Source organism: Carassius auratus, chromosome 19 (genome assembly GCF_003368295.1).
Source record: "Carassius auratus strain Wakin chromosome 19, ASM336829v1, whole genome shotgun sequence".
NCBI classification, from domain to species: Eukaryota; Metazoa; Chordata; class Actinopteri; order Cypriniformes; family Cyprinidae; genus Carassius; species Carassius auratus.
Window position 1 is genome coordinate 7961035 of NC_039261.1, and position 23730 is coordinate 7984764.

Genomic DNA, 23730 nt, shown 5'->3' on the forward strand with positions numbered 1-23730 from the left:
TGCTGAAAGCATTCTTTAAAAATGTTGGCCCATATTGATACGATGGCATCTTGCAGTTGTGTCCCAAATATACACAAACCTACAGCACAAACACACTGCATCAACCTCAAACATAATCATACTGTACTAACACTGCATAAACCACACAAAAAACTCCCATACCTGTCAGCAGAACCAGCTGCAATCTTACTCCCATCAGGAGACCAAGACCATCTGAGAAGATTCTAAAAGCCCCCCCCCCAAAAAAAATAAAAAAATAAAAACTCTTTAATACAAAACCTTTGGTTCTGCCTTCAACTTCCAGCTCAGCGTCAGTAAAGCCCACTGAACGAATGAACTGATAATTCACCCTGATTGAAAGTCTAGCCTTAAAAAAAAAAAAAAAACACTATACAGCAAACACAGTGTAAATTGTTTATTTCAACTTGTAGTTGGAGATTTGTGGGATGCACATCCAGGGCATGAAGGTCCGGTTTCACCACATCCCAAAGATGCTCTATTGGGTTGAGATCTGGTGACTGTGGGGGCCATTTTAGTGCAGTCAGTGAACTCATTGTCATGTGTCAAGAAACTAATTTGAAATGATTCGAGCTTTGTGACATGGTGCATTATCCTGCTGGAAGTAGCCATCAGAGGATGGGTACATGGTGGTCATAAAGGGATGGACATGGTCAGAATCAATGCTCATGTAGGCCGTGGCATTTAAACTTACTCAGCCCAATTGGCACAAATGGGCCTAAAATGTGCCAAGAAAACATCCCCCACACCATTACACCACCACCACCAGCCTGCACAGTGGTAACAAGGCATGATGGATCCATGTTCTCATTCTGTTTATGCCAAATTCTGACTCTACCATCTGAGTCTCAACAGAAATCAAGACTCATCAGACCAGGCAACATTTTTCCAGTCTTCAACGGTCCATATTTGGTGAGCTTGTGCAAATTGTAGCCTCTTTTTCCTATTTGTAGTGGAGATGAGTGGTACCCGGTGGGGTCTTCTGCTGTTATAGCCCATCTGCCTCAAGGTTGTGCGTGTTGTGGCTTCACAAATGCTTTACTGCATACCTTGGTTGTAACGAGTGGTTATTTCAGTCAAAGTTGCTCTTCTATCAGCTTGATTCAGTCGGCCCATTCTCCTCTGACTTCTAGCATCAACAGGGCATTTTCACCCAAAGGACTGCCGCATACTGGATGTTTTTCCCTTTTCACACCATTCTTTGTAAACCCTAGAAACGGTTGTCCGTGAAAATCCCAGTAACTGAGCAGATTGTGAAATACTCAAAACGGCCCGTCTGGCACCAACAACCATGCCACGCTCAAAATAACTTAAATCCCCTTTCTTTCCCATTCTGACATTCAGTTTTGAGTTCAGGAGATTGTCTTGACCAGGACCACTCCCCTAAATGCATTGAAGCAACTGCCTTGTGATTGGTTGATTAGATAATTGCATTAATGAGAAATTGAACAGGTGTTCATAATAACCCTTTAGGTGAGTGTTATGTGACCCTGGACCACAAAACCAGTCAAAAGGGTCAATTTTTCAAAATTGAGATTTATACAGCATCTGAAAGCTGAATAAATAAGCAATGATGTATGGTTTGTTAGGATAGGACAATATTTGGCTGAGATACAACTATTTGAAAACTGGAATCTGAGGGGTGCAAGAAAATAATCAAAATACTGAGAAAATTGCCTTTAAAGATTACCAAATTAAGTCCTTAGCAATGCATATTACTAATCAAAAATTAATTTCTGAAATTTATGGTAAGAAATGTACAAAATTTCTTCATGGAACATATTCTTTAATTAATATCCTAATGATTTTGGGCATAAAAGAAAAATGTATAATTCTGACCCATACAATGTATTTTTGACCATTGCTACAAATATACCTGTGCTACTTTAGACTGGTTTTGTGGCCCAGAGTCACATATAACATATTTCTTACACAAAGACGGTGCACATACTTAAAAACAGGTTTATTAAAAGCATAAAAAAGCCAACGTTCAACATTTTCCACCAACTGTTCATCACTGTTTTCAAATCAAACACTAATGGCACAAAATCCAAACCATGCCCCCCTCTACCCATCCTCTTCTCACTCTCACATTCAGACACTGTCACATAAACAGCATTCCCACACACAAACACACAGTTATTGAATCTCTCCGATGTAGAGGCGTTTATCACTGGATCCAGAGAGAACTGTGGGAGACATATAATAATGGAGTCACAAATGGGTAAACAGTATGGAAGGAATGTGCTACTTTTACAATTCCAGATATGCATAATAGTTTACAATATATATATATATATATATATATATATATATATATATATATTTTTTTTTTACCAATTGGTTCATCTGGATGGAAAGCGACCTCATTTACAGACCCAGCATGACCTGGGAGCTTATAAAGGATCCTACGGGTCGTCGTGTCCCAAATATACACAAACCTACAGCACAAACACACTGCATCAACCTCAAACATAATCATACTGTTCAAACACTGCATAAACCACACAAAAATGCCCATACCTGTCAGCAGAGCCAGCTGCAATCTTACTCCCATCAGGAGACCAAGAGCATCTGAGAAGATTCTAAAAACACCCCCCCCATCAAAAAAAAAAAAAAACTCTTTAATACAAAACCTTTGGTTCTGCCGTGAACTTCCAGCTCAGCGTCAGTAAGGCTCACTGAACGAATGAACTGATAATTCACCCTGATTGAAAGTCTAGACTAAAAAAAAACATTATACAGCAAACACAATGGAAATTGTTTATTTCCCTCTTTATAAACAACTCAGGGAATCTTATTTGTAATTATATAGAGTGAACTAGGATTACCTTCTCAAAGTTATGGACATTTCCCTGAAAGATCTTCACACACCTCTCCTTTGGGGCAAATGGACGGATATCCCAGACACGCACTGTTCCAGACAAATATAAAACATCAGCAGATGTAGCAGTTATGCACACATTAATAACAGGTACACATACATTACCATGCAAATGTTTGGGGTCTGCAAGATTTCTTTTTTTTTTTTGGAAATTAATACTGAATTCAGCAGGAACACATTACATTGATCAAAAGGGACAAAGATTAAAATTTTTTATTTTATTTTAAATACATTCTGTGCTGACCTTTTATCAAAGAATCCTGAAAGAAAGAAAAAATCATACTAAACCCAAACTTGATCTGTAGTGTGTGTACACAAATGCAACAACACACATTTAGGCTTACCGCTGTTATCCATTGAGTTAGACAGTAGGTAAGACCCGTCTACACTGAGACTCAGACCTGTCACAGAGTCTCCATGACCCTGCATACTGTAAATCAGCTTGTTCTGTCTGAGGTCCCATACCTGCAACATGAAACGCATACATACAGGAATAACTATACATACAAGCAAAAGAGCCCAGCCATCAACTGCAGAGTATTTGTTGCACACAAACCTTTATGTCATTGTCGATGCCTCCTGAGATGATCTGGTCACTGGTGTCATTGAATGTCACACTAAGAACCTGATACGTGTTCTGGAATGTGTGAACCGAGGCCTTCTTCCTAATGTCCCACAGCTACAATAACACATGAACAAAGAAGTACTGTAGACGCATTTAGACTATCTTGAACACTATTAGCCTGACACACAAATGGCTTTCAAATTCTCTCCTGTTATGTCTGTCTAGCTATACATTCCAATCAACATTAAAATGAATAAGCAGCAACCTAAAGACTCACTGTAACTATCAAACATTGTTATCATAATCCATTCCAGACATTAAAATGTATTTGATTTATTAGCTATATGCCTTTTCATAGGACAGGAGCGGTTTGAGACAAAAAATGGGAATGGGTTTGGGACACGAACCAAAGTCATGAGCATCACACAAACATTTCTCGACATTTCTAGGAGTGCATTCTGACTCTGAAAGTGCTGATGATTTCCTGTTTCGTCTGCAAACCGAGCTGTAGTAATTGAAAGGTGGTGGTGGCATAATTGTTGAGAGATCTAAGCTTATATCTAGGTCAAAGGAAGGATGCAGGAAGGATACAGAATAATTGCTGAATTTCCATCAACATACTCAACCTCTTACAAAACCTCAGACAGCTCCATGACACATCTGATCAATGTTTATATGAATGAAGTCTAGAATAAATCAGTTCTGCATTATAAAGCAATCATTTCTGTTCAGAAGGGTTATCATTTCTACTTCTCGAAGCATGAACATTTTGGTTACAAGGACTTTTACAAACTTTTGTTGGGTTTGGAACAACAAGCATACATTTTTGGGTGAACTATCACTTTAATTTTATAGCCATGTTGCATTTTAACACAATATCTAATGCTTCAGCTGCAATATAACCTTAAACCAGATTGAAAATGTAATAGCATTTTTTTGTTTGTTTCATACAGTCAAGACATGTCACAGACTTCTAAAGAGTTTAGAGTTTACACTTGGTGAGCTGAATTTACCTTCACAGTTCCATCATCACTGCCCGTACAGGCCAGCTGTGGTCCACGGCGAGCCGGGAAACAGGAGTTCACGAAGGAAGTGTGACCTTTCAGACGCTTCACGCGCTCCCCTGTCTCACTGTCCCACACGCACACCGTCTTGTCCGTACTGGCTGAAAAGAGCAGACTGGAGGACACAAACCCACTTAGTAGTATGTGATAGAATTATGCATTTATACCAGAATAATATATACAACAACTACAGTATAAAAGTTTCAAATGAGTGTAAATGATACAGGAGGTTTTTAATTTTGTAATTTAGGCAAACACACCTGCCATCCGTGTTATAATGAAGCTCCATCACAGCTCCACTGTGGCCTTTAAGTGTTGCATAGTTCTCACACTCTCCATATACATTCCACAGCACTACAAGAACACAGACATCGGACAGAACCAACAAATCAATACTACCTACACATTAAAAAAAGAAGAATACATAAAAGACAAAATAATAAATGTCAAGCGACTCACAGATGAGACGGTCATATCCAGAGGAGGCTAACGTGGCTCCATTGGGGTGAAATTTGCAGCAGTAAACTTCACCTTCATGACCAGATAGCAGCATTATAGGAGCCTGCAGACTGGAGCTGCGCGGGGGGCCCTGACATTAACACAAACAGAAACACACACACACACATTAATGTTTATGCAGGTGCTGTTATAAATACTGAAGGATGATGAATCCCCCCTGATCGTGCACCCAGTAACCTTTGACTCCAGATGATCTAAAATCAGTTTTGAACAAATCTTTCAAGTGAATCCTTCTTGTTCATATGCATGCATTTATTGTAGTATTAGTGTCTTTTTTTGTTGTTGTTTTTACTTGTGGGGAAAGTGTGTATAATGCTTGAACTTATAGAAGACTTGCATGAACACATATTGTAATAATAAAATATAATAAGAATATAATAAGTTTTGGTTGTGAACGACTGTTTTTGAATGAATTGGTTGAAAGAATGATTAAATGACTCAATCACACGACTTGATTCTCTAACATTCAGGGTTATTGTAAAATATAAAAGACTCTTTAAACAAGAAATCTGTAAGATTTTAATTTATCATACCTGATTGTATTCATATTATTGCATTAATATTGCCCAGGCACTTATTTATTTTTGTAGTTGTTTTTCTCTCTAATAATCTTTTTTACATAATTGCATAATGTTCGATATCTGAACAAGAACAAAGGGGTATGTATAGTGTTTACTGAAGAATAATAATACAGCTTTACTTCCATGACAACCTAACTTGTACAAAAACTCACTGAACCAATCGTCTTGGTGAGTTGATTCAAAAGATTCGATTCAGTAGGATGAATCACTACAACATAGTCCCATCAATACAGCATAGCTAGCATACAAAAGTTTGAGCAGCAGCTAGTCTTTTCCATCTAGGTTAGATCGCTCTGTCTCACCATCGCAGAGAGCTGCTGGGACTGCGCCGCAGACACCAGTTCGGTCCGGGGCCTCTTCACTCCCGCGGGAACCACTGCCATCTCTGCGACACGCTTCTTTGGTTCGATCATCGCTGTGGAAAAATACTCAAATCGCGACAATAAAAGAAAAACGAACTAACCTATTATCTTCTTTTCAAATGAATGAGTTTTTCGAGTCCAACCACTACCGAGCTACACACACTCGCCGAGTAAAACACATCCGGTAATGGAGACTTCTGATTGGTTGGCTCAACAGCAAAGCGACTTTATTGGCTACGGTTTAATCTCTGAACCGGAAGACAATGCACTCACGTAACTCATGCTTCATCCAAACAAGGGGAGTGCAGTACACTGCTCTGAATGTACCTACGTTTTGCGTTGAGATGTTTTGTAGCGTCTTAAATAGTAACGTGGCTCTCAGTATGTACATTTTACCTTTTTTATTGGATAATATTTTTTGTCACTGAAACTGCGATAATTTAGCACGTGCATATATTGTAGTCCTCTTATAGATTGTTTTCAAATTACAGTAAACTGTCCTAGACCTGATCCCATCGGGTAAGTTGATTGATCTTAGCTCATTCTCATCAGGCATGAGTTGCATGAACACTAATGATGGCATGTGGGTATGATTCAGTGGTCAGACTGGATTTGTTTTATGTTCCAGCTTGACCAGTTAAAGAACTGGTTACACACAGATACAAACCATACATGTACCTCTCTGCAGGTGTGATGGCAGAGGAGCGGATGAGAGAGCCAGCTGCTTTGGATGAACTGCCACCAATGTACAGCATTCTGAACGGAGAGGTTAGATTTAAATCTCCATATGCAGAATATAAAATCACATAAATATCATCTTACTGATTTATTCAGTCTCGTGTTTTCTTATTGATTTAGGTAGTTTCTGTGACAACTTATGGTGCTTTTGTTAAGATTCCAGGATACAAAAAACAAGGTAAAGTTGGAGAGTTATCAAGATGTGTGTTCTTGTTTAAATTGCGTTGAATACACACACATTTTTATGTTTATTTGTGTTTGTATCATCAGGTCTGGTTCATAAGAGTGAGATGTCGTCCTGTCGGGTGGAGAACCCAGCTGAAATTGTTGATGTAGGGGAACAAGTGTGGATAAAAGTCATTGGCAGGGAGGTACATTCAATTTGCATGTACACAAATACAACAATAACAATGTTGTTCCATGCTGTAACCAACATATTATCATTGCATACACTAAAAGTGGAATTTTTGCACTGATTAAACATTGGTTTGGTATTCTTATTATTCCGATACAGGATTTTAATCATGCTTTTTGATTTCCATCCACTCTAAGATGAAAGATGATAAAGTAAAACTGTCATTCTCTATGAAATCTGTCAATCAAGGCACTGGGCGGGACCTAGACCCCAACAATGTTATAGCAGAGTAAGTGGTTTTATGGTACATTAGTGCAACCAAATGAGCAAAACCAAACCCTGTACTTATAGGAGCCTGACTAAGGTAATTCATAACCATACCAAATTGTGCATAAATAAATCTTCCCACAGACAGGACGAACGTCGCCGGAGACAGTTTAGAGATCATACTGAGCAGAAGATCACGCAGAAGATCACGCTGAAATACACGCTGGTATGATCCTCCAGGTTATGTCAATCTGACCCAGTTCCAGTGTACATTAGACCCTTGTCCCTATTACAAACATCACAGTGCCACATCATCCTTCAGAAAGCATTCTGATATGCTGATTCGGTGTTCAGGAAATATTTCTTAATACTATTAATGTTGAAAACAGTTTTGTTGCTTAATACTTTTGTGGAAATTGTGATACATTGGGTGTCAGTTTTAGATATTGTGTTCATTGTCTGCAGATTGTATTGTTGATCCCTCAGCACCTGTTATGACAGTTTTTATGTCATTAATAATGACCTTAATGTCTGTTTTTATTGTAAGGTCACTTTGCAAAAGACTGCTTCTCCCAGCCTGGACTGCAGTACAGTTTAGTGCCAGAAGAAGAAGAGGAGGAGCAGCCGCTACAGACCAGTCAGCAAACCCAATCAGAGCCACAGAAACGTAAAAAGGTACAGACACCCCCCTTTGACAGCAAAATTAATGCGCCAGATGACATGCTGCCTGCAAGCAGTTGTGTAACCCCGTTCGTTTTATTTGTTGCCAACTTCTGCAATATTTCCCTATTGCTGACGTCTTGATCTGCCTTTCATTTGCAAGCTCATGACGCCTCTTTGCATTTTTCCTACAGGAAAAGAAGGCTAAGAAAGACAAGAAGAGAAAGAAAGAGAAGAAAAGAGACAGCTCTTCATCCGATAGCAGCGACGAAGTTACCAAACGGCCACGGCATTCACACACACATTAAGAAAAGAAGAAAAAACACAAGAAACATAAGACAAAGTGATTCTTTTGGTTTGCAAAATAGTTGCAATATGCAAGTACAAGCTTGTGCAAGAAAAGTTTTTTTTTTTTTTTGCATGTATATCAAGATTTATCTGATCGTTTTTGGAATGTATTTTTTGTTAATGATTAAAAGTTTGACCATTTAAAATGACTGGATTCATGTGTGAAGGTTAAAAGGTTCACTGCCCAACCTCCGAATGGCCTTTCACCCAGAAACACACAAGACCCAGTTGCTTGATTTAGAACACATGCACGTCACCCAGCAGACACTGGAACATGCTTAAATTAGAAGGACCTCACGGAAATATAGCAGTGTGTAACACTGAGTCCTGTTAACAAACACATGGCACAGCACTGGAGCACTTAATGGAAATGTTGACACAATAAATTGCACAAGGTCGATTTGGAGCAAATGTCATTTATTGTTGACTAAAGGCATAAGCCATAACACTGACTGAAGAAGCATATCACACACCCTGAATACAAGCTCAAATACAGATCTGGAGATATGAAGTCGGAATTTTATTCAGTGTTTGAGGAACAATGCAAATGAAATGGATGAACACCACAGAAAAACCACTGGAAATGTATATAACCATTGATGAGGACGGGTTGTGACTGAGGTTTTCCTTTATTCTGCCTTTATATAGTGTCGTGTGGAGACGACGTCGCCAAGTGTCAACGTCTGTTGAAGAAAGAGAGAGATTGGCCAGTTGATATATATTAATTCAGTCAAACACCCATAAATATTGGCCTAAGTAATTACTAAATGGGCACCAGAACATGTTTTGCTTTTGCTGACTGTTCTTATAATTCTGTTCCCAGCCAAAGAGGCACTTAATGTAAGTGCACACAATACTAACCAGAGTTAGGCTGTTGTCTTTGACTTCTCGGACCAGGGTGGTCTCTTTACCATCCCATTTCTGAACATGAACCATTTTGCCTCCGTCTAAAGTTATAGTGGACTGATGGACAAACAGAAACAACAGAGTAAAGGTAATAAGACAAACAATTCTTACTTGGAAAACGTTCTCATTTTTTTGTCTAGCTACCCGGGAGCATGAGTGGCGTTTCTATGTCTACAATTAATGATTGACCCGAGGAATGTCACGGGATAGGTCAATCTCCCACTGGGCTTTCTAAGAAACCCTTGTATCCCACCAACAAAACCCTATTGTGTTAAACATCTTTCACCCAACTCCCAATGTGTCAGGCATGAAATTCTGCATGCCATTAGCAATCTCAAAAGCACAGGACTACTGAAAGTGGGACTAATGTGTGCTCATAATACCTTAACTTTGCGGTCATCTGCAGTGGTCTCGTCAAATTCCTCTCCCAGTTTGAAATTGATTTCTGTGGTTTTGAATGTGCTGACGGTCTTAAGTGTGATGACATCGCCCTCCATGGAGATGATGGTCGTAGGTTTGGTCATACTGCCAACCTGACGCGTGGCAAAGCCAACGCCTGATAAACAAACATAACACACACTTTAGAAGAGGCATTTCTTCAATTCACATGCAGAGACAAAAATCAAGAACCAAAGATAATTTGGTGTGTACTGTAAAAAGTTAAAAATGAAAAATAAGCAAATTAAATAATTTATCAAATATTTACATTTTACACATTTGAAACATTTCTGAGGGGCTTCATTAAAAAATAAAAATATATTTTTAAGAGCCAAAAGTTACTTTTAAAAGTTGGTCATGTATTCTATAAATAAGCTGAAAACAAACTTTTATAATTAAAAGGTTCTTAATTTTATAAAAAAAAAGAAAAATGTAAAATCTGAAGGATTTTATTAAATAGTATTTAAATATGAAATATATTTTCTAATCATTTTAAATGTAAAAATTTATTAGAGAAAATGCAAATAAATAAAGATCATCTGCATAGCTTAAGGGCAGAATAGTAATAATTAAACAAAGATTATATATATATTATATATAATATTATATTCAAGGGTTAGTCACGAATGAACACATGTCTGCAAATAACCAAACTCTGGAACGGTCAAAATGGTCAAATCAGCACACATGCAATTTTGGGAGAATACAGGATTAAGTATTGATTTGTTCAGCAAATACTGTGAGGGTGTATGTGTGCAAATGCAAGCAGGGCAGACTATTCTTTGACCACAGATAAAGAGCGAAAAATCAGGGTTCATTGGAGTTGAAACTGCTTGGTCAAAAGAAAAAAAGAAAAAAACCCACTTTGTCTCAACCACACTTGTCTCCCTCCTTCCCTCGATTGCTATCTCCATACAGTTGCATGCTGATTTTTTCCCCTTCATCTTCCGCTCTTAAGCTACAAGTCACTCAACACTACTTTAAAATCACAAATGCTATACAACTGGCCAATAAATGGCCGGCCAGCATCTCAGAGACATTTCCATATGTTTTGTGTAACAAAACATCAAGGTCAGGATAGCCTATAGTTCAAGTTCTGTAGGCAGTATTCACTTGTTCATGTGATGGTTCAGTATCGTCACTAGATGGTAAAATAAAAGACTCATTGTATTTTATACAAGAGAACAGCAGTTGCTCTACAGTCACACGTGGTTATAGCATAAATCTCTGTGTGTGTGTATGTGTGTGTCTGTCTGTCTGTCTGTCTGTGTGTGTGTGTGTGTGTGTGTGTGTGTGTGTGTGTGTGTGTGTGTGTGTGTGAAAGCTTCACCAAGGGAGAGACCCTCCCTGGACCACATGCACTCCGTCTTAAACACACCCACACACAGACATAGCAGCACACATGCACCTGTGAAATAAATGCTCCTCAGATCACATTTCCCATTCTTAAACAATCAGAAACACTCACCCAATTTACTTGTGCTTACTTGCATCAAAAGGCACACCCTATGTTTAGCAGTAAAGCAGTACACACCGCATACATCCATAGCATTCACCCCTTCCTTACTCACCGAGGGCTTTCATGTAGTCATCAAAATTCTTGCTCTCCTTTAAGTTCCATGTGCCAACAAAAACGTCTGCCATGTTTAGAGCTGAGTGCAAGAACAGGAGCAAAGACAGAGAGCGAGAAAGAAAGAGTAAGAGAGAGAGTAAGTGAGGAGGGTAAGACAGCACCACTGAGCTCCTACAATCTTACTGGCTGATTTATAACTGCTGTTTGTGATGTCATCACTACAAGCTTGGGGGGTGGATGGGGGAGGAGCAATGCCAGGAGAGAAAAGGACAGATGATAGACAGATGCGAGGGGGGTTGGAGAGATGGGGAGTTGACAAATGTGGAACAATCAATTGTGAAAGATAGAATAAAGAAAGATGAGAAAGTCAAGGGATGGTGCAAGACGATCGAAAGCATTTTACATTCTCTAGAGTTCCTACATGAATTTGACTCTAAAAATGTCTGTTAAATGAATAAATGTAAATGTATTGGTCCAAAATTTGCTCCCAATTTGAACTCTATAAAATGGGATGAACTTATATTAAAATTATAGCTGATACAGGCAAGTCAATAAATATATCAAGAACCAATAAATAACTGATATTAAAATGATATACCATTTTGTCTCAAAAAAACAAACAAAACTAAAATCCTTTTAAAGGGGTCATATGATGCGATTTCAAGTTTTCAAGCTATTCATGCATCAATAAGATCCCTAAAGTTGCAAAGACTAAAGTCTCAAACCCAAAGAGATATTCTTTATAAAAGCTAAGACTCGACCACGCCCTCCTAAAGCTCCTCATTTAAACACGCCCCCACACGTCTACGTCACTATGTGAGAAGATTTGAATGACACCGCCCAAATGTTTATGTAAAGAAAGAAGGCATAACTTTGATTCTCACCGTTGAATTGTTGCCTCTGCTGCCATGTTGTGGAGACGCGGTTTCATTGTGAAAGCGAAGCTACTTTGTTTGGCCTTCCAAAAGAGGACACAACTAGAAATCAGTGGTTCACTGTTCCAGAACAGTTCAACCAAAATATACAGATGTGTGCAGTGCATTTTACAGATGACTGTTTCCTGACCCTTAGAAAATAGCCTACAATGCTGTCTACACACAAAGGCTGTTTCTATAAAGTGGGGCAATTCCAACTTTGCAAGGACAGTCTGGCACTTCTGACTCACAGCCTGTAAGTACGTTTTCATATAAAAAAAAAAAATAGCAACTGACCATGTTGTTTGCAGTTTCTCCAACCACAGCATAACAGTTTTTTGCAAAAAATGATATTTAACAACACTGTAAAACTTTTAATGTTTTAAAATTTAACTTTAAGTGAAAGCAGGGATAATCTACGTCTAAAAATAGGCAAATGAGCAAGCACTATTAAATATCCACCATCGACCCATACACAGAAAGAAAAATGGCGTAGAATCCATTTTCAATCAAAAATTGCTATTACATTTTATAATTATTAAGAAATGTCAAATGGCCAAACACTGCATTAACTGCGAATAATTATTTTTGTAAAATGCACTGCAATATTATTATTTTTTTTTTTACAGTTTAACATTAACTTGACTAAATTGACTTTAAACATTTTTATAGAAAATAAAATATCTAACTTTACTTTTATGAGCGAGTATCTACAAATAACTTTTTTTTTATCAAATGGTCTGAAGTTGATTTAAGTGAATGCATAAAGTCAGCTCCCCTATATCATTTTGATCAACATATTGTTTTGTCACTGAAAAAGCTCAATAATTGTCTTTCTGAGAAATATGTACTACAGTTGTTTAAAAAAAAACATTATTTTGTTCTTTACATTTAGCTTTCATTCATTTAGCAGATGCTTTTTGACTAAGTGACTTAAAGTTTGGCTTAGAGAGCAAGAAAGGCAGAGAATGAGAGCGCAGTATGGAGGGGGGAGGAATGATTGATATGGGGGCCAGGGTCAGGCCATATTCTCTTCTCTCTCTGTCTCTTTCTTTTACAAGCCTCTGAGGACATGACCTTATGTCAGAGGACTCTTTCTTCCCACCCTCTAAACTCTTTGATTGGCTGTTCGGCTCACTAAGAAGCAGTTAAGATCTAACCGTATCAGCTGCTGTTTGCACAATAATAACCAAAAACATTGCATCAGTAACGCTAAACGTCTTCCCCAGCCCATCCTTTGAGCCACAAGGCTGTGTCTGTAAGTGAAGCAGCACGGTCTGAAACAGCCAATTGTTTCAGTATGTATACTGTATGTAGAACAGTTTTTCTGTGAGAAGGGTCTGGGCACATAACAAGGTCTGGGATTAATGCTGAACTCTTGAATTTTTTATAATTTGCAACGTTAGGTTGAAGCTTGTTATCAGAGAGCAGCTGTTTTATAGTTCATGAACATTAGACATCTGGTGTAGGTTCTTTTGATCAATAACAGCCTTTAACTAAAACTAAAAGCATTATCAGTAATTAAAATAAAACTGCAATTTAAAAAAAATTACAAAAGCATATAAGAAAATTATATCATACATTTAAATGAAAACTGCAAATATAAAAATAAAAGATAATTCAAAATATTAATGCATATTTTAATAGTAGTATATAAATGATACTAAAATAACACTGTAATTAGGCAAACGATGTCACTAACAACTACCTCTACAATCTATAAAACCCAGCTCATTTCTCTAGAGGTCTTTTTGGAGGAAACGTTCCCGGACGTCCCTGTTCGTACTCATCATTTCCCTGGGAGAACATGATGTGAAACGTTCACACATCCTTTGAAACATGCACCTGTTTGAGCATGTACAAATCCACACAGACTCACACCCTTCACTTTTTCACCTCTCCCAGATATTTACATTTCATTATCTTTATAGATATCAAACTACACCCTGCTAATCTGCAGATTATCATCAACTGACATTATCATCATTAACATTATTAGTTAAAAATACTTCCAGAATTCCATAAAGTTTTTGTTCGTAGTGTTTGTAGTTGTTAGGGAAATAAAAATTAGACTCAAGTGACAAATAAAAGACAATTTGCACTTCAAGTGTTAATAGTACTCTTCCTGCTCTCCCAGTTTTTCCCGTTGGCTTTGGATTCTTGTGTTATTCATATTAAACAAATGATGTCAAATATAGGCCAGTTCTCTCAAAAGGAATTATTATTTAACCTTATGTGTTGTATAACACCACCTCTGGAATGATTTAGAGTATGCAGGTTTTCACATTATACACTAGGTATTTGAACACACACTCATTGAGTGGACTGCCACTGTGTCTAACCCAACACAAATGTGTGACTAAACATGGTATGCAGACTTCATGTGTTATGACATTTGACTCAAACAGGTGGTGGAGAGAAACAGGGGAAAAGAGAGAGGGAATGAGTGAGCGAGTGAGAGGGCAGTTTTAGAGAAAGAGGTGAGATGTCGACCTCCTTTTAAAACATAGATCATGAAATCAAGGTAAACAAAGTCACAAAACAACAGGTCACAAATCCAAGCTCTTTTACTTCAAACTGTAAATACATACATTTCTTGTTGGCATGTCTGTTAGATTCTGTTCGGCAGCATTTAAAGGGGTCATATGACCTTGCTAAAAAGAACATTATTTGGTGTAATTTGGTGTAATGAAATGTGTTCATGCAGTTTAAGATTAAAAATACATTATTTTCCACATACTGTATATGATTTTTTCTCTTCTATGCCCCGCCTTTCTGAAGCTCATCTGTCTGAAATGCGAGATATACACTGATTGGTCAGCTATTTAGTGCATTGTGATTGGACAAATGCCTCAAGCATGTGACGAAAATGTTACACCCCTCACCATACTGTGATGACATGTGGTGTGACGAGACAAAAACAATGAAAACCCATTACAAATGTGGCATTTATTGCATGCAGTGGGGATGTAAATACTGATTAAAATGACTTACATGGTCTTATTACGCATTGCATTGAATATCGCACTGCGTAAACATAATACCATGTCTGCATTTGTGATCAGAGAAACAACAAACAAGCTCTAACAGTTACTTACATTGTTCAAAACTTGCATGTTAATCATCGGTGGCAAATTCTTTACATATGAAAACGTGCCAGACTTTCTTTGCAAATATGGAACTATCCCATTTTATAGAAACAGGCTCTGAGCTCGGGATTGGCCCAAAAGTGGAGCGCTCCCACCGGAATGGGTCAACCATGAGAAGTTGGGGAGTTGGAGGGACCCCTAAAGATTAGAGCGAATGAAGGTAAGGATGCTTTGATTATTTATAGTGGTTCTCTCTTGTGGTGGTTGGATAGATGGTGCGGTTATTGATAGTGAATTGGCTGCGTTGATTGTCTGTGCGTGCACACATAGCAAATCGCATCATGTGACCCCTTTAAAATTGTTTTGCAGAGTCGGGAATTCAACATGGAGGTCTGCTAACTGTTAATAGACTAACACATTTTTAGTAAACAATAAAAAAATACATAAAACAAAATATATCTTTTTAGACAGAACAAACGGCTTATGCAAAAATAATAATAATAATAATAATAATACAGCAGGCTACTCTAAGTTTGTAGTACTGTCCAATAATGAAAGCAAATCGCTGTATGATTACCTCTGATAACCGCTGTATGATTACAATTACACTAACTTGTAGCTAATCTATCTAGCCTACATGATGTCCTGCTAAGCTAAATATTAAATTATCCTTCCAATATTAAAATACAAATTCAATTTGCTACAAGTGTAGGCCTAAGTGAATGTCAATAAAGATTTTAATGGTTTTCCAAATATTTTCATCACAACTAAATAAGTAGGCTACTATTGGTAGGATACCACACGCACGTGTCAAGGCGTAGAAAAACCTGGCCTGCGTCCCAATGTGCACGATATCCATCCTAAAGTATATGTGATATTAGTGATTTGCAATACTATTTAGTGCAGATAGGGTAGATGGTGTACTATGCACATTGAGACGCAGGTTTGGTAAATTGATTCCGCGCGCCTCTCCTCCCTGCTTCCACACACTGCCCTCTGATGGACATGTGGATTCAACCCACACACACACACATTTACAGCTGAACACACACAGCCAGCCAAGCGCAAACACACACACAAAGCCGCGCTGCAGTAACCATGACAATACAGACAGACCTGCAAACACACAGTCTTGAGAAGTTTACATTAATTATACCTTTAACCAAAATAAGGAAGCCAACGAATAAAGGGAGTAGAGTGGAACAGATGCAGCTATAGGTAAGAGAGTGTGTGCAGAAGGCATTTGGGAACAGCTAATTGGCTGATTTATTATATTCAGTTGAATCAATTTCTTTCATTGCAGATGTTTAGTCATGATTAACATAATATTCACATAACTTTAACGGTTGCAGAAAAAAATAAAATAAATATTGGCTACATGTGATGCAATAGGCTAATGTTAATAATAATACATTACATTTTAGTAGAAAATAAAAATTAGACAGAAAAATGTCTAAAAAATCCTTGCGAATGTAGATAGGTTTTTGCTAGGCTGTATTTTGTGAGAGAACCTCACAATGGCGAAACATGACGAAAACCCCTCACTAATATAAACCTCTGTGTGTGTGTGTGTGTGTGTGTGTGTGTGTGTTAGCTCTCTGTGTGTTACCGGGGAGACGCTCCTGCAGCAGGATGCGGAGTATCCGGTAACGCGCTCGTAGCTTTTCCAAAAGATGCGGCTTCGCGATATCCCCGTGTTACCTCATGTCTGACAGACGCTGATTGAATATTGGCTGCTGCGCACTGTCCGGTTCAAAGCTTTCCTTTCAGTGCTGTTTTTTAAACTTTCACGAACCCTCACAGACACTGACAAGTTTCTTTAGAGGTGCGCGTTGATTTCATCATGGCTACAGACTTTTTAACCATTTTGTAAACCCGCCGGACATCTCTGGGACAGTATGGCAAGTGTATCAGACTCATGGGTTTACTGATGCACAAATACTGAAGATACTACGAGCAGTGGAACAAAATGACACCGGCGTGGAACCAGCGACCGGGGCGAGAGCCACCGAGACCCAGATGGGGACTGACAGGTGAGTTTAAATGATCAATAAATAAATACTTTCAATGAAATGGGGCAGTGGCTGTAAAACTTTAACTAGGCCAATTAACTGGTCGACATTTGAAGAATATCCATTAAATGTACCCTGACAAAGAACAAACTAAGCAAATAATAATAATAATAATAATAATAATATTTAATCAGATTGAATCGTTTTAATGATGATGAATAATAATGTAATCATTAATACATTTATTTTTTCACAGCATAAAATTAATTTTCACAAATAACTAGGGCTTTGTGAAAAGTAACAAGAACATATTTTAGGTTTAGTAATTAGTTATTTACAGTGGCTTTGCTTTGGTAACACCAAAACACTTTCTAAGTATTGACGTAAAAGTGAAACAGCATCTTTGACTGCTTTAGGTGTTCAATTTCTTAAAGGCTGGTGACCTGTATCCTCCCACTTTAAGATGTATGTTTAGCTACTACATAAAAAGAAAGAAAGAAAGAAAAACAAGCTGCGTCCAGAGTAAAGTGATCCGGCACGATCAGATTTGATCCTCTTCCGTTACCCCTGGAGCATGAGGTGCAATTTGAGAATCTGCATGTCTCGGCATTGCTCCTCAATACACACCTGCTCTTAATTATTAATGTTGCAAACTTCCTCTTTAATTCGCCTGCGTAAGCTTCGCCCCCCCTCCAAAATCTGATATTCCAATTTTGTGTGCTGCACTTTTGATGAACAAAGCATATCTTTGGACACATTTCTGTACTAACAAAAAAAAATGTAGTAATAACAACAGTATACTAAAGACTCTACTAAGGACAGCATCCTCTCATTTTACATGTTTATGTGTTCCAGATCAAAGGATCAAACTGCCAAAATGCCCAAATGCTGCCCCTCGGCTACCTCTTCCATCTTACCTGCACAGGTCCAGACCCCGAAGGCCTCCCCCAGACTTTGGGCCTCCAGAAAGCCCTGTGTATCACTGGGAGGAAGCAGTAGTTCCCAGGGCTAATGGGTACCACGCCAGACACGCAGAATCAAGCCCAGTGCGACCACGAATCGTGACCGTGGTGCGGCCGTGCGGACAGGAGAGCATGCGGAAGATCTCACTGCTGTTAAACCGCCGCGCAGTTCAGACATTCGAGCAACTGATGGCAGATGTGTCTGAGGCGCTTGGCTTCCCCTGCTGGAACAACGCTCGAATACGACGACTCTTTAGCCCTGCTGGGCGAGAAATCCACAGCCTAGCTGACTTCTTCCGCTTCGACCATGCCTTCTTGGCCTTTGGGAACAGCCGACCGACTCTTGACGAGGTACATGCAGCACTAGATGAGTTGTATCCAGAAAACCCCAGCCATTGCGAACACCTGCTGAGAGTATGGGAGCGTATCCTGAGACCCAAGGCCACAAAGGCGGATAGTGGTTTCCATGATGATGACGCCGGAGCCATGATTTCCATACCTACGGTACATGATCAACAGGTAAACCAACCGGTTGTCAACAACTTGCAGCCTGTTGGAAGGCAAAAAGATAAGGTGAGGAGAGAAAAGCAGAGAGAACTGTGGAGGAGGAGAGGAGACCTGCAGAAAGAAGATGACAAGGAGATAAAGAAGGAGGAAGGAAAGAGAGAAGCTATTTACTGCCGGAGCTATCGAGGATGTGGCCCACCTATACCACCAATCAGAAGCAGTCAATGTTCTCAACCAGACAGGCCAAGTAACCACAGTAATAAAAGTACTTCATCTCAGAATAATATGGAAAAAACACAACAAAGATCACTGAAAGCGGACAGGCATGTTGCCAATACAAAGTCAAGGCCAGCTGTTCCTCAAAACCGGGATAAAGATCTCAATTTGGAGACAATAACGGAGCAGGACATTATTAAGCAGGAAACAGTTGAACAGAAAGACTTACAGAGTCACATACTGGCTGATGGGGCCAAAGTGTCTCTGGAGGACATTGAGCGCTGCTATGATATGGGCCGTGTGGTAGGAGACGGGAACTTTGCGGTGGTCAGGGAGTGCTGTGTGAGAGGCCTGGCTGAAACGTTCGCTATGAAGATTGTGGACAACACAAAGCTGCAGGGACGCGGCCACATGATTCAGAATGAGATCGCTCTGCTGCGTAGTCTGGAACATCCTCGCCTCATACAGCTGTTTCGTTCTCATCACACGGACACCCATGTTTACCTGCTGATGGAGCTGGTGACCGGTGGAGACCTGTTTGATGCTATCACTCAGAACGGCAGGTTTACTGAGCCAAGTGCTGCATGCATGATCAGAGACATCAGTCAGGCTCTGGAATACATCCACAGCAAGAGCATCGCACACAGAGACATCAAACCTGAAAACCTACTGGTAAGAGTGACTCAAGACTAGTGTCATTTAAATATATTTCATATTTCAAATTAACTTTTTTGTGCGTTTTGTGTTTTTGTCATTTGTAATAGTTTTTTTGTATATATTTGAAAAAAAATTGGTGTATGAATTTCAGTCAAATTGCTATTAATTAAAAATAATAAATACTTATATATTGAATAAAACATGAAATATGGAAACAGATAGACTGAAATGTTCCAATAATCTTTAATTTATCATTTAGATTTAGATTACATTTTTATTTGTTATTTTAGTAGCATTTTTTATTTATTTTAGTACTTTAGTACTAACATTAACTACTTCAACTTAAAATTAGCTTTCAGTTTAAATCTGAATTTTTCATGTGTTATTTTTATTTTATTTTATTTCAACTGAATCGTTGCAAGTAGCTACATTAGGAATCGGCGAATCATTAATAACATAAGCTACATAGTATGGGAATTGTGAATGTGTTCATTTTCATAAAACATCTGAACAAATCAATGAAATGAAACTGATCTGACCTTCCAAAACTGTATATGAGAGCAAACTGTTTAAGATGAACCTATTTATAAGAGTCGGACTTCTTGACGAGAAGGATTGTTTGGTGAGCACGTGATATTATTCCCTCAGGATGTACAGTTTGTTCGCGCTACAGCGCCACTCGTTGGAAAACGTAGCTCAGTACTTTGCAACCAGCTACTTTGTTATTCATCATTTTGAAAATTGGACATGTATTCAAAAAGAGTATAAGATAATATATAATATTCAGCTCATATCATAACTCTTTTTTGTTTCTGATTTTTAGGTACAGCGTGATGGCAATGGATGCTTGAATCTAAAGTTGGCTGATTTTGGATTAGCCATGGTGGTAACGGAGCCAGTGTTCACAGTCTGTGGCACACCTACATATGTTGCTCCAGAGATACTTGCTGAGACAGGTAATGTCTGTACATTTAGAAAAGCTGGGACTGGTTGGGCAAAAAAAAGTAAAAAAAATAAAAAAATAAAACCTGAGCTGCAGCTCTGTCCTAAATCTCAAACACTAAGGTTTAAAACTATTAGTATCATGATCTGACACTAACATTTGACAAGATATTTCATATGTTCAGCTATGCATGTGTATATGTCTATGTATGAGCAGGTTACGGTGTTGGAGTAGACGTTTGGGCGATGGGTGTCATACTGTTTGTCCTGCTGAGCGGGTTTCCTCCATTCCGCAGTCCAGATCGTAATCAAGAGGAACTATTCCGTCTCATCCAGAAAGGAGAAGTCCACTTTCTGTCCCCGTACTGGGATAATGCATCTGAGGGTGAGATACTGAACTCCAGCATTTGACCACCGTACAAAGAAAGTGACTTAAGTGTTAGATCAATCGAAAAAGTAAAGTCTGTCATCATTTAATCAATCCCATATTGTTTTTAAACTCGTATGACATACTTTCTTTCAAGGAGCTCCATTACAGTTTGTGTGCTTTATTCAAAGGTGGAGTAAATGAGAGAATTTTCAGTTTTGGGCCGTTGGACTATTCTATTTAACCATTCATATATTGTCTAATTTAGATGCTGTAATCTAGAAATATGATAAGTGCTGATATATGTGTTTTGCAGGGGCTAAAGCTCTAGTCAGAGGTTTGCTGGAGGTCAACCCGAAAAGGCGTTTGACAGCTAGTCAAACCCTGCAGCACGACTGGCTTCAGCACGCAACAGCACCAAAAGAGCATAAGGGGGCGATAAAAGCCACTGACTCCACAGCTGAGAGGCGCAACCAGCAGAAACTGAGCAGACAGGTGGAAAGTGGTGAAAATAAGAGTGATTCTAGCAAACCAGAATCGTTGGCAGAGAAATGTCATGCAGCACAGATTTACGAGAACCTACTAAATAATAATAATTATGAACCAGATATTAACATGTATGAAAGAGACCAGCAAATTCAAGAGATTGATAATATGACAAGCAATCAACAAAATGCATGCCATGCAGAAGACACCACCACCACAAACAAGCAATATACCACGGATCAGCATAAACCTGAGAAACCAGCACAGCAAGAAGATATTGACACAAAACAAGAGTGACCTGCTGAGAAACGAGCTAGTTATGGACAGTGAAGACTGAAGAAGCCAGCAAAAACAAGTAAACTAGTAGAAACCAATGATGTATGAAAAGACTAAGAGTCAGAACTAAACAAGCCATGTGAAACATAAGGAACACCTGAGAAAAAATATAACAAACAAACAATATATTCCGTAGTAAACAACATCTTTCTCATACTCTCAAACCTATACTCTTAGCACTGATTCTGACTGAGAATTCACTTTTTAAATCTGCACTGATCTCCTCATTTCTGCACTCATTATGGAGGAAAATCTGCTGAATTAGTGTAAATATGGTTAAATGTTTTCAAAGGCGCTCACAATGCACTCTTCTTTGCAGCTTAAGGTATAATTCAATATTTAAAAAACAAATTCTGTATAAATTCTGTGTGTGCTTGCAGATCACTAATGAAATGTGATATCAAAGTAACTATTATTAAGAGATATTATTTACTGACTAGAGGCAGAAGGACAATTTATGTTGTAATGTTGTTTTAGTATGTAAAAGCCTCAGATTAACCTATCTTTATCTGTGTTATTTTTAAAAGAAAGACATTTCAAGAACTAATTTAGTTTTTTAATATGTATCGGTCAAGCTTGGCCTCTGCCAATGTTTGTGGGAATGTTAGTTGGTTAGACTAGCTAGTAATAAGCTAAAATTATTTAGTATTATTTGCCTTCGCATGTCTCATGTCATGCATTTATATTGCACATCTTTAAATTTGTTCAGTCTTTTTAACCCCCCCTCCCCTTTTTTTTTGGTTAAAATTGTTTTGCAAATCTTTTTGAAACATTATGATTACTGTGTTAATGTTAAATGTTTTAAACTGTAGGTTCAGACAATTAAAGTTTATTAGCTGTTCGGTCAAAAGTTTCTAAACATTGTTGAGTAAAATAATGTTTTTTTTTATGATAAAAATGTTTATTTTCTTACTTCTGTTCATCTTTTAACACTTACAATTTCTGAGATATCAAGTTGTTCAGAGTAATTATTAATGAATAAAGCCTTTGTCCTTGTCAGGTGACTTCAGTCTTTCAACCCTCATGGTGGCGTGTCTCAAAACAAGCCCAAAGTTGTAAAATTAGCTATTTTAAGTGTACTACAGTTGTACTGTGCAAATAAAAAAATATTAATCTCAGCTTCATTACTAATACCTTATGTATTACAAAGCTGTATGGATATTAAAAGTCAAACTTTTTAGTATCCGGTCCAGTGATCAGGAAGAAGCATACACACACACACACACACTTCCATCCCCCCAGTGAAACACACAGCTCATTCAGACTGGGCAGTCAAGACTGACAGCTGTCTTGACCAAACTAGTCCATCATAGAACTCGACATTTGATTGGCTGAGGCCGTTCCCCCCTCCCCCGGGGCTAGTTCTAGTTTGGGGTCAAAGTAAAATTAATAAAGAAATAAAAATAAATTAAAATACCACACTTTACATTTTTCAAACCTACATACCAGATCAAATAATTTATTCGGGCCTTGCATTCACTATTTTGTCAAGTACGATCATTCTGAACGATGACCCACGATGACGTTGCCATTTTGTCGCATATGAGGGGTGTTAGGGAATTTTGACCAAGGTATGTATATGTTTTGTCATCTATTAGTCTTACTTTAATATAGAACCACGATGGCAATAATACGAATAACTAGCATAGTAAAATTGCAAATAACTGTACTGACAAAATCAAGGATCCCACTATCCAATAACAAAAGTTTTTGGTCACCTTTCTCTTAGAAAAGCTTCAGCCATGACCCGCAGGAGGCCGATGCGCATGCGCAAAGCATAGCTCTTTAAATATCCCCAGTCATCTGATGAAGCACAACATTTGCTCCAGCCAATCAGAGAGCGCGAAAGAGAAGGGCAGAGCGGCCATCATTACTAGTGGCGACGCATTCACGGACAGATCAATAACGGTCGATGGTATTCGCCTGATGTTCACCCCGCTCCGAGTAAACCGAGCGCGGATAGG

At 38.4% G+C, this 23730-nt stretch overlaps 4 protein-coding genes across 12 annotated transcripts; 2 read left to right on the plus strand and 2 right to left on the minus strand.

Annotated features, from left to right (window-relative positions):
• On the minus strand, positions 1 to 6187 carry LOC113119317 (U5 small nuclear ribonucleoprotein 40 kDa protein-like). 2 transcript variants are annotated; one of them, XM_026288668.1, is made up of 10 exons: positions 5934 to 6187; positions 4991 to 5120; positions 4792 to 4885; positions 4481 to 4646; positions 3459 to 3581; positions 3247 to 3367; positions 2850 to 2932; positions 2542 to 2603; positions 2356 to 2459; positions 1967 to 2207 (listed from the first exon to the last, which is right to left on the minus strand). In XM_026288668.1, the coding sequence occupies exons 1-10, from the start codon at positions 6042 to 6044 to the stop codon at positions 2158 to 2160; spliced, it is 1044 nt and encodes a 347-aa protein (XP_026144453.1). In that variant the 5' UTR covers positions 6045 to 6187; the 3' UTR covers positions 1967 to 2157. The 2 variants fall into 2 exon arrangements, with proteins under 2 accessions (XP_026144454.1, XP_026144453.1); XM_026288669.1 differs by lacking the exons at positions 1967 to 2207; positions 2356 to 2459; positions 2542 to 2603 and adding exons at positions 1 to 79; positions 163 to 224.
• Positions 6188 to 6284: 97 nt separating this feature from the next.
• LOC113119318 (nucleolar protein of 40 kDa-like) lies at positions 6285 to 8507 on the plus strand. Of its 4 annotated transcripts, none has more exons than XR_003294442.1 (9): positions 6285 to 6374; positions 6485 to 6512; positions 6622 to 6761; positions 6852 to 6909; positions 7002 to 7102; positions 7284 to 7375; positions 7498 to 7579; positions 7901 to 8028; positions 8208 to 8507. XR_003294442.1 is itself a non-coding variant. In XM_026288671.1 (7 exons), exons 2-7 carry the CDS (start codon positions 6666 to 6668, stop codon positions 7949 to 7951), a joined length of 480 nt encoding a protein of 159 aa, XP_026144456.1. In that variant the 5' UTR covers positions 6287 to 6512; positions 6622 to 6665; the 3' UTR covers positions 7952 to 8029. The 4 variants fall into 4 exon arrangements, 1 of the variants encoding a protein (XP_026144456.1); XR_003294444.1 differs by having other exon boundaries at positions 6682 to 6761; XR_003294443.1 differs by having other exon boundaries at positions 6290 to 6512; positions 6682 to 6761.
• A 254-nt stretch (positions 8508 to 8761) lies between these two features.
• Positions 8762 to 11480, minus strand: LOC113119319 (fatty acid-binding protein, heart). Its single transcript, XM_026288672.1, has 4 exons — positions 11277 to 11480; positions 9651 to 9823; positions 9223 to 9324; positions 8762 to 9044 (listed from the first exon to the last, which is right to left on the minus strand). The coding sequence occupies exons 1-4, from the start codon at positions 11347 to 11349 to the stop codon at positions 8991 to 8993; spliced, it is 402 nt and encodes a 133-aa protein (XP_026144457.1). The 5' UTR covers positions 11350 to 11480; the 3' UTR covers positions 8762 to 8990.
• A 2412-nt stretch (positions 11481 to 13892) lies between these two features.
• Positions 13893 to 23598, plus strand: LOC113119313 (serine/threonine-protein kinase DCLK3-like). Of its 5 annotated transcripts, none has more exons than XM_026288661.1 (6): positions 13893 to 15501; positions 16876 to 17314; positions 18149 to 19650; positions 20459 to 20591; positions 20795 to 20962; positions 21261 to 23444. In XM_026288661.1, exons 2-6 carry the CDS (start codon positions 17251 to 17253, stop codon positions 21725 to 21727), a joined length of 2334 nt encoding a protein of 777 aa, XP_026144446.1. In that variant the 5' UTR covers positions 13893 to 15501; positions 16876 to 17250; the 3' UTR covers positions 21728 to 23444. The 5 variants fall into 5 exon arrangements, 4 of the variants coding, with proteins under 4 accessions (XP_026144446.1, XP_026144445.1, XP_026144444.1 ...); XM_026288660.1 differs by lacking the exon at positions 13893 to 15501 and adding an exon at positions 15823 to 16499; XM_026288659.1 differs by lacking the exon at positions 13893 to 15501 and having other exon boundaries at positions 15823 to 17314.
• The last annotated feature ends 132 nt before the right edge of the window (positions 23599 to 23730 follow it).

Excerpts from the sequence above, each read along its gene's own strand:
- LOC113119317 (XM_026288668.1), bottom strand. The coding sequence starts at position 6,044 with ATGATCGAACCAAAGAAGCGTGTCGCAGAGATGGCAGTGGTTCCCGCG. Across the intron at positions 5,121-5,933 it reads CCCAGCAGCTCTCTGCGATG|GGCCCCCCGCGCAGCTCCAG; the intron begins GTGAGACAGAGC and ends TGTTAATGTCAG. Across the intron at positions 2,208-2,355 it reads CCATCCAGATGAACCAATTG|TTCTCTCTGGATCCAGTGAT; the intron begins GTAAAAAAAAAA and ends TGTCTCCCACAG.
- LOC113119319 (XM_026288672.1), bottom strand. The coding sequence starts at position 11,349 with ATGGCAGACGTTTTTGTTGGCACATGGAACTTAAAGGAGAGCAAGAAT. Across the intron at positions 9,824-11,276 it reads TGACTACATGAAAGCCCTCG|GCGTTGGCTTTGCCACGCGT; the intron begins GTGAGTAAGGAA and ends TTTGTTTATCAG. Across the intron at positions 9,045-9,222 it reads AAGACAACAGCCTAACTCTG|ACGTTGACACTTGGCGACGT; the intron begins GTTAGTATTGTG and ends TTTCTTCAACAG.
- LOC113119318 (XM_026288671.1), top strand. The coding sequence starts at position 6,666 with ATGTACCTCTCTGCAGGTGTGATGGCAGAGGAGCGGATGAGAGAGCCA. Across the intron at positions 6,762-6,851 it reads ACAGCATTCTGAACGGAGAG|GTAGTTTCTGTGACAACTTA; the intron begins GTTAGATTTAAA and ends TTATTGATTTAG. Across the intron at positions 7,103-7,283 it reads TAAAAGTCATTGGCAGGGAG|ATGAAAGATGATAAAGTAAA; the intron begins GTACATTCAATT and ends ATCCACTCTAAG.
- LOC113119313 (XM_026288658.1), top strand. The coding sequence starts at position 18,025 with ATGAACAAAGCATATCTTTGGACACATTTCTGTACTAACAAAAAAAAA. Across the intron at positions 19,651-20,458 it reads TCAAACCTGAAAACCTACTG|GTACAGCGTGATGGCAATGG; the intron begins GTAAGAGTGACT and ends TCTGATTTTTAG. Across the intron at positions 20,963-21,260 it reads CTGGGATAATGCATCTGAGG|GGGCTAAAGCTCTAGTCAGA; the intron begins GTGAGATACTGA and ends TGTGTTTTGCAG.